Here is a 14,286-nt window from a genome sequence, read left to right on the forward strand (position 1 = left end):
AGTTTACTTCGACATATCATCGATTTAAATCGACATATACCAGTTTACTTCGACATATCATCGATTTATTTTACTTATCATCGATTTAAATCGATGATAAGTAAAATAAATCGATGATATGTAGAATGAAACTGGTATATGTCGATTTAAATCGATGATATGTCGAAGTAAACTGGTATATGTCGATTTAAATCGATGATATGTAGAATGAAACTGGTATAAGTCGAAGGAAACTGGTATATGTCGATTTAAATCGGTATAAGTCGATCTCCCATGATTTGAGACTGATGGCCCGCCATAGTTTATCGGGCATTGTTTGTGTTATCTCGGAGTACTGAAGATCTCAGAATGTTTACAGCTGACTATCAGCCAATCAAATCATCAGAAAATTTGTAACGGATACTTCACTAATAAGCAATGAAGACATTGTACAAATCAAAGCGTGTTAGCCTGGTGGGATTGGGGTTTGCATGATACGTGATCGTGGATTTTTTGCCACTGACTTTAACAAACAAATATTGATCTTATTTTGGTGATTAGTAATATTTTGTTATATATCAATATATATATCAATATATATATCAATATATATATATATATATATATATATATATATATATATATATATATATATATATATATATATATATATATATATATATATATATATATATATATATATATATATATATATATATATATATATATATATATATATATATATATATATATATATATATATATATATATATATATATATATATATATATATATATATATATATATATATATATATATATATATATTGTTACGAGGGCCCATTGTAGCCTAACGCTAGTTACTGCTAGTGAGGAACCTAATGTTATAATGTGGAGAGTAATTGAAATTGCCTACGTGATAAATCAGTATTTGAGAAATTAGGTCGGGTTACCGTGTCACAATGTTATAATACACGATTGTTCTGGTATATTCCTTATGATGACGCGCTGGTCTCGGGTTAACGTCGGTTTACGTGGAATCGCGTGTAAGCTGTGCACGGCATCTTCGTGGATGTGGATTCTCTGGAACGTTCGCAGATATGCAAAGGATTTCCAAGAATAGAAAAACTGGGTCAAGTGTATCGAGAAAGATCTAGATGATTCTTGACATGGCGAATCGTATATAAACCCGCCCAGATCGGAGAGTTTCTCAGTTTCTGTACGAATACAAGCGACGACACATATTATACCATTCTACTATATATCGTCAGTGCTCAACTGCCAGTAATTTCTGAAGGATTGAGATATCGATAACAAGATTGATTCTACACTTCCATTCAGAAGTTTGAAGAGGACTTTGCTGTGAAAGTACAGTTTTTTCAGTCGTTATTGCGGAGAAGGTGAAGAATTTCTGTCTCCGTTGAGGAAGTTCGTTACGCCAGGAGTTAGTGGCTATAAAGCTGATTTTGGACTGACTCTGGTAATATTTAGTCGGCGAGAAGTTCGACTTGTGCTTCACTCTATTGTGGCTGGAAGTCCGTCTTCTATTTTGGAGCATCGCCGGAAAGAAGGTGACTGCTGTTTCTGGGATCGCGAGAAACTTCGTCGAGGACCAGTGAATTTCGCGGGACAACGGACCGAGAATCGTCGTCATCGAAGTCGTGGCCGCTGTGGGATATCGCCGTTGGAAGAGACCAGCGTGTTTTAAAGTGTATCCTATCTTGTTAAGTTTGTGAGTAATTTTATATATATTTGTAAGTACCACTTGTTGTTGTTGGTTCGAAATCCATTGTTCAATATAGTTTACGTTCTCATTTAAAATCTCTAGACTCGTCAATTTGTCTGTGTTCCTTACGGAAACGAACCCAGGCTTGTGTCTCGTTAAAATTAATTATCGAGACCTCTCGCATTCCAACGTAACAAAATATATATATATATATATATATATATATATATATATATATATATATATATATATATATATATATATATACTGATTTATGTGCACTGATTTATGTGCACTGATTTATGTGCACTGTTTATACACACTGTCAATGCGAACCACTAATGCGCAATGTTACAGCGTACTGCGCACTGTTATGTGCAATGTCTATGATCACTGTTTTAAATTGAACGAGTAAATATAACTCATGTTATGTAACAATGTGTTCCAGATTGTTTGCGTGAATGTTTCCCTGCAGGCAAAGATGAAATCACATAACAATGTGTTGTGTTACCCTCCCTGCAGCTGTTTAATGTGTTGTATTACCCTCCCTGCAGCTGTTTAATGTGTTGCATTACCCTCCCTGCAGCTGTTTAATGTGTTGTGTTACCCTCCCTGCAGCTGTTCAATGTGCTGTATTACCCTCCCGGCAGCTGTTAAAGGGGTTGTATTACCCTCCCTGCAGCTGTTCAATGTGCTGTATTACCCTCCCGGCAGCTGTTCAATGTGTTGTATTACCCTCCCTGCAGCTGTATAATGTGTTGTGTTACCCTCCCTGCAGCTGTTAAAGGTGTTGTATTACCCTCCCTGCAGCTGTTTAATGTGTTGTGTTACCCCCCCCCCGAAGCTGTTTAATGTGTTCTGTTACCCTCCCTGCAGCTGTTTAATGTGTTGTATTACCCTCCCTGCAGCTGTTTAATGTGTTGTATTACCCTCCCTGCAGCTGTTTAATGTGTTGCATTACCCTCCCTGCAGCTGTTTAATGTGTTGTGTTACCCTCCCTGCAGCTGTTCAATGTGCTGTATTACCCTCCCGGCAGCTGTTCAATGTGTTGTATTACCCTCCCTGCAGCTGTTTAATGTGTTGTGTTACCCTCCCTGCAGCTGTTAAAGGTGTTGTATTACCCTCCCTGCAGCTGTTTAATGTGTTGTGTTACCCCCCCCCCGAAGCTGTTTAATGTGTTCTGTTACCATCCCTGCAGCTGTTTAATGTGTTGTGTTACCCTCCCTGCAGCTGTTCAATGTGTTGTGTTACCCTCCCTGTAGCTGTTTAATGTGCTGTATTACCCTCCCTGTAGCTGTTAAAGGTGTTGTATTACCCTCCCTGCAGCTGTTTAATGTGTTGTGTTACCCCCCCCCCGCAGCTGTTTAATGTGTTGTTACCCTACCTGCAGCTGTTTAATGTGTTGTATTACCCTCCCTGCAGCTGTTTAATGTGTTGTGTTACCCTCCCTGCAGCTGTTTAATGTGTTGTGTTACCCTCCCTGCAGCTGTTTAATGTGTTGTATTACCCTCCCTGCAGCTGTTTAATGTGTTGTGTTACCCTCCCTGCAGCTGTTTAATGTGTTGTGTTACCCTCCCTGCAGCTGTTTAATGTGTTGTGTTACCCTCCCTGTAGCTTTTAATTATTTTGTGTTTCTTATTGTGTGTTTTTCACTTCGTGATCTAATAACGTTAGTTTCGTACATGAATAAATGTATCGTTTTCATGCGGAAATTGAATAAATGTAACATTAACAGGGTTTCAAAGAAACCGTGTACCCTTCATGACCTGACGGGAAAATTGGCTTGGAACCCGTTAGCTTTTATAATGCGCTAATAAAGAGAGCACATGGGCATTGCTGCCAGATGTAAATTTCCAAGGATGTAATTTCCATTAACCCATGTGATTGTCAAGGTTAAAAGGGTTAAATTAGGATCTTGCCGACAGACGTACCTGGAAGCATATATGCCAAGGGTGCCTATTTGTACACTCCCTGGCCGGATTACAGAAGTATTTATATCAAAATTGTATAGCTATAAAAGCGATAAGTCTATAGGTTCACAAGATGCACGTCGTTCCAGAGTTATTTAATTCAGGGAAACGATGGGTTTCATTGCACATACAGCATCATTCTGTCAAATTCTGTAAATCATCACATATTCTAAAAAAGTTGGAATTTTGGAAAGTTTCAACAGAGTGGAAGGAAGTACTATACGAATGAAACATACCGTTTTCTCCAGCATATGACCATTCTTCAGAACAATCTGTAAAATAATTAAAAAAATCACGTTAATGTATCATTATGTAGATCCAGGAGTAATTAACGGAACTGATATCAATACATCAATATAATATCTATAAGAATTGGATCGTGTGCAGTATGGGGTGCAAAGGGGGGGGGGGGGGTTGCTCGGAGAGAAGGGCTGGTATTAGGTGTTTGAGACCCGTCAGTGCCCTTGTTAACGCGGGCGGATTTTAGGTAATCACTTGAAGTACTGAATATGTACATGAAAGATACAATGAAGCAAAAGAAACATAATTAGAGCTACTCTATACTGACTAAACTGTGGCTGCTAGCAACGCCCTGCTTGTCCCATTAACGGGTGGTCAGCAGAACTTAACTGTGGCTGCTAGCTACGCCCTGCTTAGCCCATTAACGGGTGGTCAGCAGAACTTAACTGTGGCTGCTAGCTACGCCCTGCTTGGCCCATTAACGGGTGGTCAGCAGAACTCAACTGTGGCTGCTAGCTACGCCCTGCTTGGGCCCGACAGCGCGTGGTCAGCATAACTTAACTGTGGCTGCTAGCTACGCCCTGCTTAGCCCATTAACGGGTGGTCAGCATAACTTAACTGTGGCTGCTAGCTACGCCCTGCTTGGCCCATTAACGGGTGGTCAGCAGAACTTAACTGTGGCTGCTAGCTACGCCCTGCTTAGCCCGATAACGCGTGGTCAGCAGAACTCAGCTGTGGCTGCTAGCTACGACATGCTTGGCCCGACAACGCGTGGTCAGCAGAACTTCTGTAAATTGTGGCTGCTAGCTACGCCCTGCTTGGCCCGACAACGCGTGCATAACAGTTACAGCGATGCGTCATCGTTAGAACAGTTACCAACATAAAAAACTTTCCATTTAAATGCAATTAAACTGTTAATACAACAATGGTAGTAGCTACGCAACAGTTGAAAACAAAACTATTTAATAACCCTTATTAGTTTTTAATACCAGTAACTTTATATTATTTGTCTCTAATAACTATTGTTATTAGAGACAAAAGCTAGACATATATGCCTAGCTTTAAAGATAACAAGTCGTCTGTGGCTACCGCAAATAGTATTCGGCATCCAGAAATTGAACAGGCATCCCTTGACTACGAGATGTCCTTGCCTACATTTCAACTTTATTTCAACCAACAATGTTCCTACAATAGACTTAAAACATGATAAATGGTTGAGGAGATTGCACAAGGAAGCAACTATTATCTTGTGGAATGTGAACAAGAAAACTGGAAAAGAACAATAAGTTTAAACATAGTAAAAGACAAAACATTACACAAACAAAAAAGGGGGAACGCATGGCTAGATAACAATATCAAAATGTTAATTAAATATATTCAGATAGCAAGTAGAATCTGTAATTCCTTTGAAAGCTAAGTAGGGAGGGGCAATTTTTGATCGAGTCTGCTAGAACATTCCACATGCTACGTTGGCTAATTGCGAGTTTACATAAAGGGATGATATAATCAGAGCTATCTCTGATGAATTAACAATGACTAGGGTTCGTAGCCAGGAATTTGCCAAGGGAGGGCGAACCTGTAGGCAAACTATCAGAGCCGTATATACAGTAGCTCTGCAAACTATCTATGCTTCGCGCCACTATGTGTTGGCGAGAAGCGCACAAGCAAATTTTGGCCGAAAATACCACCCAGATCGCTGGAAATGGCACTTCCCAGGCCTTTTGAGTTGCATCTAAGCATTTTCTATTTTTAAATTACTAGCGATATCATAAAAGCATACATAGGCCGAGTTACAGATTCAACCCTCTGGTAACAATGTTGTTCTCGGGGCTACAAACGTTTCAAGTAGCTCGTGAAGTAAGCTGAGAGCCGGTATATTTACTCAGTTAATATGCAAAAAAAAAACATGCAGTGTAAAACAAAACTTTTACCAAATACCTGGAAAATATGACCGTTATCTTATTTTAGAATATACGACAAAGTTGTATTACTCTTAGAAAGGTCAAGTTATGTGGCAGACAAAGTCATTCTGTTTGAAGACATACTAGTAAAACGAACAATACTCAGCCCATGAAACTTGGGCTGGTCGTCACGTAGCCCATGAAACAAAGTTTACAAACTTGGAAGTTGCTACTTGAGCTTCTACCGCAATACTGATAGATTCCCGACTATTACAAGCTATTGAGCAGAACACAGAACACAGCAATATATCCACCATGATTATATTAACTATAGGCTGTTCGTTAGCAGTTAGTTACATTTCACTTGTTAAAGTAACAACGTGTTTCCAATATTTCCACGAAATTTCCCAACGTTCTATTAATACATACGTATATATTAAAGAACGCTAGCGCAACTATATCGACAAACCCACCTGAGAGGGGAATGGTAGAGGGGGTGGCTCCCATGCAACTTGACATTATTTAAATATTTCATTATTTAAATACTTCAGTATTTAAATACTTCAGCTTCAATGGGATCTGGAGAGGCAATAATATTCTTTGACTTCCCTGCTTGACTTGACATTGAGCATTTTTTATCATTTCTACGGTTATGCATGTTCTCGTTTCATTTTATTTCGGATTCCTCAGTATTGTAAAAACAAATGATATTGCTTCAATGTCTCAATGAGGAGGCAAAGACGTGACAAAGAGATGGGACCCGTGTCTCTGTATAAAGGCAATCTCTACGTGGTTTATTCAGTCCTATTAAATGTGTTGATATATTGAATTATTGCCATAAAGTGAATGTTACTTGATAACGTAACCCGTGTTATAGGAATGTGACACAAACCCTTTCAGTTGGTCATATATAATGTCAAGCGTCGTGAAAATGCACGGATCAGTCAGGAAAAAATGTTTAACATCGCGATTTCACGACAGTTTACCCACATATAGCCGTTAGGTAGTCGTCCACCTTAATAGACCACTATAGCTATACGGTCTAACTATACTATACCCATGCAGGGATACTACTAAGATCATGTAACACTATACTACAACTCAGTCACAACTTATGTACGGATGCTTGTGTAATCCGTTTCGAATATATTCATTTGAAAGATACTATAGTTATAAAATTGACATGAAATGTTGCATCGTGCGTAGATTTCTATCAATTTTAGGGCTGTTATATAGTTTTTACTATAATTTGTATGGCTTCTTATCTCCTCTGCTCTGCTTGTAGACAGTTGAGAATAATTTCGAAATGGAATAATCAAGTTTGCAGAGTATATGTGTCATAAGTATATTAGCAGAGCACTTGAGATACGTGGAGAGCAATCAGTCAATGTGTCTACCATGTACAATGTTGGAGAAGCTTTAGTAACATACAGTCTATTGGAAGCTAATGCAAGCGCTATATACATGAAACAGTCTAAAGACTATACTTACTCTGCGATCAAAATCTGATTAATTTAACATTATGAACATTAATGCCTGTTTTGTGGTCAACATGTTTTTCTTTCAGATTTGTATTTGAAGAAAAGGTAGTAAGTAGCAAAGGCGTAGGAACCGGGGGGGGGGGCTGGGGGGCGCCAGCCCCCCCCAGTGAAAAATGTGGAGGGGCGGAAGTATCATTCCGCCCCCCCGGTTCGCAGGTCAGAAAACCCCTTTTTCATTTCCAAATGAGAAAAAAAATCTCATTTGGAGCACCAAATTGCATCTAAGGCCAGTTGAAAATACAAAATTAAGTTTACAAATGGAGTGGGTGTTGAAGTGTGCTATATTGCACCAAATTGCATCTGAGGCCACCTGGAAATGCAAAAAATTCCAAAGGGGAGGGGGACACCCCCTCCCCTTAGACCCCTCCCCCAGGCCGGCCATCAGTCTTCAGCCCCCCACTCAAAAGTACCTTCCTACGCCACTGGTAAGTAGGATTTCTTTTATGTACAAATGAAACTGAGTGGGTGAATCAGGTTAATTAAAGCAAGTAAATGATGCACATGCTCCAGACGCCCTCTACAATCAGACTTTCAATGTAAACTGCAGAAGCAGAAAACATGACCAAATAATTAAGTAATGAATGCTTTTGAGATAAACAGTACAGGCATAGGCCTATGCCTGAAGTGACTAAGAACAATTACTATGAACAGATACCGTTATCAGATCTTGTAGAAATATGAAGGTACTACAACAACCATGAGACAACAATTTTTACACGAAAAACTGAAGGAACAGTTTGCAGAAGCAATTCTCAACACTGAGATTAATGGAAAGCCCAACGTTGTGACAGGTGTAGCAGTAGGAGGTTCAAGGGTTTCATTGAGCCAGGGCCTCCCGTGTCAAGAGAACCCTTCACTGTCAGTGATGTTCTGTACAGTTTCAACCTGTCTGAACTATATATAATGTTAATACTGCTTATAGTACGGTACAATTAACAAATTAACATAAAAACACTGGATTGTTATTAATGTAATACAATATGAAAATAAAGACTATGATGACAAATGAGTGGTCACTAGATATGTTGCTTCATGGTCGTTAGAATACTGTGTGATTGAACCTATGTTCTGTAACATCAATGCGTCATTTTGAAGATACAAAGTCTTTAACACTTGCTAAATAATCATTATCCACATTGTTGTTAACACCAAATAAGACACTTAGACTATACAAGCTTACAGAATTAGCTAACAGAATTATCGATATCGATTGGATCTTATACTAGGTTACTATTGTTGATTATCGTGCTTGTTTTCTGCTGACTCTCCATAGTAGTATCACTGGATCGAACATTCTGAGAAGTTGCCAAATAGCTTTGGCATCGCTTTTGTTATTAGCACTAGAAATCGATATGTCTCTGGATGTTAACCTTTTGAAGACTTCCTCATTTTAATGGCATGAATTATCTCAGCATTGAATCTCTTTTTTCTTTTTGGGGGAACATGCCCAAATTCCCCCCCCCCCCCAATTTTCTAACTACCGATTTGCATCTGCTATACCTGCAAGACTGATTCTAGAACAATGCCTTAGTTATTGCTTGAATGCATTTACATCTAATATATTTGTCACGCGATATTTCATAGGTTCGTGACGCTGTAGATGTTGGTTGCTGTTAGGCAGCATGTTTCCAAGTGGAATATATCAGGTAATGTTCCAGATTGGGACTTCGGTATTTACAAATCGACTTTCTTTAGTCGTATAAATCAATTAATGTGCACAATAAGTTAGTTTCTCTTTATTATTTGTTTCAAGTTGTACGTCTCTATGTCCATGTTGCTACCACCTAATTACATTTATGTTAAAGTCCCCGATAATAACTATGTCAGAAAAAGAATTACATGAAACAGCTAACATTTCATAAAAATGATCATTCCACTGTTGTTGAATTGGGGGGGGGGGGGGGCGGTATACAACACATAACAATTTTTTTATGAGGTATAATAATTTCAACCCAGATCCCTTCAATTCTATTGCTTCAAATTTGGGAATGCCGAATAAAGCTGGTGTTGTTTTTTATGTATACAGCAATCCCTCCTCCTCCATATATCTTTCCTGTCCTTATGAATTACATTGTAACCAATGATGCATACTTTATAATCCTGGATTGTATCACTTATTAATGTTTCGTTCAAAGCAAACATATTAAATTATTTCATGCCGTCCAATAAAATAGTCTGTTATTGATCCACCTTAGGTCAAAGGTAATGAATGTTCAAAACAACCTATTTTCGTTGACAATTGATTTTCGTTATGGTCATCAAATTGTTTAATTTATTTGAAACATTGTTAAAACTATTACTAACATCAATGTGTGTACAATTCACATATTTATTATGAAATACTTGTGTGATTCATAATGGGTTCCATCAGGGTTAATCACAGGACCGTGAGGGTTCGTATGTAGCGGCACCATCTTACGCAAGAGTCTAATATAGAATCAAATAACGGGAAAATAGTCTCTGTGGTGGCTTAAGAAAAGGAATATGAATTTACACGTAAGCGGCCATTTTCTAACGCCAAACAGAAACTTGAATGTGCAAATCCCGCAACTTTCATTTTCGAAATGTGAATTACTCCATGCCCTGGATCTTTTGAATACTGGCCGAACAGCATTTTGGCTCTTTGTTCTTAATTTTTGCGCGGACAGCGCAGCTTCGGTGGAAAATCGCGGAGTTTCCAGCAATTGTGCACGGTATATTCTTAACGTGGCGGTTTGAATGAGTTTATTCAGACTAATTTGCATGCTGACAATGTTGACCATTATAGCAGAACTCCAGGTGGTCATTGTATACTACCTATCTTGGAAAGGGGTTTATTGCGAGCATCGATACGGCCTTAGACAAGAAAAAGATGTACATGGGTCTATACTATAAATAGGAACGGAATCGGTGGCGAATGTGTAAGAGAGGGAGAGGAAGAGAGGGAGAGGAAGAGAGGGAGGGAGGGAGGGGAGGGGGGTAAAGAGAGGTGGAGATAGCTGGTTCTGTTGGTTGTCTAATCCTTTTTACCCAAATCGTTTTCACCGTGTCGCAATATAGATGTATCTGTTGTCTCTCTCGCACTCTCTCTTTGTAGAACCTGAGTTCAGGAACTCGCTATGACCATGCTATGATGTAGATGAGATTGTCACTGTCATTAATAACAAACGCTGTTTGCATAAAATACTTTAGTGGCAAGGTTACGTAACAACAGATCTCAGTGGGTGATAGCGGATTAGAGCCTGAAGCTGCTTAACATTCCGAGATGCACCGCCCTATAGCCTATTGACCTACATACTGTATGTATCATATTCCGAGATGCACCGCCCTAGCCTATCGACCTACATACGGCAGTATGTATCAAAGCTGCCGGTACCGAAGTACGTAACGCATTGACTCTCGATATGGTATCGTATGCATATGGTAGACCATGTGGGACAAATATGTCATAATATATACGCATATTAATTCGATTATATATGCATATTAATTCGATTATATATGCATATTAATTCGAATATATATATACGCGTGTTAAATCAAATATATACTCGTATTGACAGCTGAATTAATACATGTACGTCCAACAGAGCCTACCATATCACGCAGCCTGGATCTGATATACCATATCCAATTAAGCAATACTTCTCCTAAAATTGATAATGAAAGAATAAACATTGAGCTGTTAACTACTAAGCGCTCACTTTGAGGCAACAAAGATAAGACAATCTTGTTTTCGCGGTAAACAGTCAGGATATAAGACAAACCGGGAAGTTAACCACCTACCATTACTACCATACAGTAAAATCCCCTATGTGGCGGGTTTAACATCTTGGTAGGCCTACATGCATGGGTCCGTCAGAGTAACTATTTTAATGGAACCATATACGCCATGACATTGCTAAAAGGAGCATTCCTGGTGTCTACGTGTTGAGTATATTGGACTCCATGAAAAGTTTGCCGCCAGATTAAGTGCACTAAATTAGGTACCTGTACCAGAACAGAGTATAGCTCACGCAATGCTGAACCAGGGAGTTGTTATGGAATAACAACTCCTTGGCTCCCAGCAAACACAAAAACGTTTTTAAAACGTTATTAAAACGTTTCGTCTTTTGTTTTGATAACGTTATTTGTGGTGTAATAAATATGTCACGAAAACGTTTTCAGGCTATTATTTCCAACCAATTTTTCGTTAAAACATTAATATAACATTACTATCTAATAAACACGTTATGCCGACGTTTTTATAACACCACATTAAACGTTATAAAAACATATTTTAGAGGCTCTTTTAAAAATGTTATGATAACGCTTTGTGTTTGCTGGGCTTAACTGCATGACAAACAACGTTTTCCTTAATGGGGCTATCTAATATCCGTTCAACAATGTTTATAGGTGTGAATCCGGCTTTTGATTTTTTCACTCGCTAGTTCTATTGTTCCCTGGCTATTATGGTATAAGTAGTTAGCTGCTGGTCAAAATTTCACTACAGTTCTTCTCATTGGAACCTGCAGTAAGATTGAAATAACATTACTTGAACTAGCAGATTATGCATTGACCGTAGCTGGACAAATCCTGAGCAATCCAAGTCCTGTGATAAGTTTGTACCCTTGACTTGATGACGGAGGATAATCTTGTAGTTATAATCTATAGAAAGAAGGAACACCGAAGACACCAGCAAGACCCATCAAAGTCGTTGGCGAAAGTTAACCGCCCATCGACTACAAATATTCAATCCAATTTCGCGACCAATGAGGTTTATTTATGGCTTCTTTACAATGTTAATTGAACAAAATACTTCACATCTCAGCATCTCCCTGTTTGAATAATAGACAACTTTCCCTAGAAAAAAAAGTGTCTATTCTACAAAGCTTAACTATTATCCCCCGTAGGACCTCTTGCGAGATCGAACAGGGGTAAACTCCTTATATTTTATTTGACCAATGAGAATCCTATTAACAGAAAAGGTTTATCTTATAGAATTCGAAATTAAGTGTGTAGCTTTTCGCTACGGCTGCATGGAGCTGAGGTAATCTTGATGTCAACTACTTGCAAAATATGCAGGAATACTAAGCAGACTGCATGTCCATCATTCATAAAGAACCCATCTATTCACAACTAAGGATGTCAATCCCACTTGTTGGCTTTCTTTTGTATCTCACAGAGCTGGCGGATTGTATGAATTGTTTGGGTTCGTGAGATTATTGAAGATTTAACCTGCTGGAGGGGCTTCACCCTTTCAGCCGAAAGTGAAAGATGAGCACAGAAATGGGTGGGGTACAACAAAAGGGAGTAAATTGTTACCACTCAACTGTCTTCTAATGCACTTGGTATAGGCAGTGACGCAGTAGTCACGGGGAGTCATTACCGCCCATTAATTTGAATGAGTAGAATCAGAAAATCCCATAAATTGTTACATCTTCCATGGGTCGCCACTGGAATCCCACGGTGGCTCTTAGATATATTACAAATTTCGATTTTCAAAGTAACTTACCTTGCTGACAAGTATGTTTGTGTTCAAAGTTAAAACGAATGAACACACTGTTGCTTTTCCAAGGGGTTGGACAACCTTGCATGCCTCATGCCCTTCCAGCCAACAAAGACATACCACTCCCTGCTAAATACCCACCTAAGTTTCAGGTGGTATCACTTCGGTGTACCGTATTTTGAATACCCCCCCCCCATTCCCTACCCACACACACACATACACTAAGCCCTGTGGAATTCATTATGACTTCCGGTACAAGAATACCTGTCACTTCTACGAAATATTTATTGACATTCTCAGACAAAGTTTACTACTTCTTCTGTTGACTAACTTTTACCGTTTTACTGATAAGTAAACAATTGCCTGTTTATGTACTGTCCGTCCCTTTCAATTAATTACTCAGAAGTGGCGGACTATATTATTGACATGTTGTTAGATAAGTGTTACAATTGTAGCTTCCAATTACTTATAATGAACTACGGCATCATAACTAGTATAACGTACACATTCAAGTCCAACCCACCCCCACCCCCACCCCACCCCACCCCACAGTATATATTAAAGCAGCTGATTTAATACGTGTATATGACCAACAGAGCCTACCATATACTCAGCCCAGACTCATATACGCCATGACATTGCTAAAAGGGACATTCCTGGTGTCTATACGTGGTGGGTATATTAGACTTCATGAATGGAAACTTTCTCGTACAGAGTTTGCCGCCAGATTAAGTGCACTTAATTAGGTGATTAAACCTGTACCAGAACAAAGTATAGCTCACGCAATGCTGAACCAGGGAGTTTTAATGGAATAACAACTCCTTGGCTGAGGTGACAAACAACGTTATCCTTAATGGGGCTTTCTAATATCCTTTCAACAACAATGTTTATAGGTGTGAATCCGGTTTTTGAATTCTTCCGTCGCTAGTTCTATTGTTCCCTGGCTATTATGGTATGAGTAGTTAGCTGCTGGTCAAACTTTCACTTTCACAGTTCTTCTAATTGGAACCTGCAGTAAGATCGAAATAACATTACTTGAACTAGCAGATTATGCATTGACCGTAGCTGGTCAAATCCTCAGCAATCTAAGTCCTGTGATGCGTTTGTACCCTTGACTTAATGACGGAAGGTAATCTTGTAGTTCTTAGCTAGCAAGAGGGAACACCGAAGACGGCAGCAAGACCCATCAAAGTCATTGGTGAAAGGAAACCGCCCATCGACAACAAATATTCAATCACATGAGTTAAACTTCGCAGCCAATGAGAATGCTATCAACAGAAAAGATATCTAATCTAATCTTATTTGTTGGTTTTCTTTTGTATCTCACAGTCGGTCGGATTGTATGCATTGTTTGGGTTCTTTTAAAGATGTAACCTGGAGGGCTTCAATGTATCCCCCCCCCCCCCCATCCTCACACACACACGCTCATTAAGCCCCTTGGATTTCATTCTGATTTCCAGTAC

General features: G+C 39.0%; 2 protein-coding genes across 3 annotated transcripts in view; one reads left to right on the plus strand and one right to left on the minus strand.

The window, feature by feature from the left end:
• Positions 1 to 14,286, minus strand: part of LOC139981009 (carbonic anhydrase 2-like) — a 41,011-nt gene that overhangs the window by 13,706 nt on the left and 13,019 nt on the right. For both annotated transcript variants that reach the window (XM_071993106.1, XM_071993105.1), the window contains exon 2: positions 3,911 to 3,946. In XM_071993106.1, the coding sequence (XP_071849207.1) occupies positions 3,911 to 3,946 (36 nt within the window). The remainder of the gene's footprint in view (positions 1 to 3,910; positions 3,947 to 14,286) is intronic.
• The window catches only part of LOC139981010 (transport and Golgi organization 2 homolog), an 85,564-nt gene continuing 72,076 nt past the window's right edge, over positions 799 to 14,286 (plus strand). Inside the window, exon 1 of the mRNA XM_071993111.1 lies at positions 799 to 1,710. The gene's annotated coding sequence lies outside the window, so the exon portion shown is untranslated. The remainder of the gene's footprint in view (positions 1,711 to 14,286) is intronic.

The sequence above is a fragment of the Apostichopus japonicus genome, chromosome 15, assembly GCF_037975245.1.
Source record: "Apostichopus japonicus isolate 1M-3 chromosome 15, ASM3797524v1, whole genome shotgun sequence".
NCBI classification, from domain to species: domain Eukaryota; kingdom Metazoa; phylum Echinodermata; class Holothuroidea; order Aspidochirotida; family Stichopodidae; genus Apostichopus; species Apostichopus japonicus.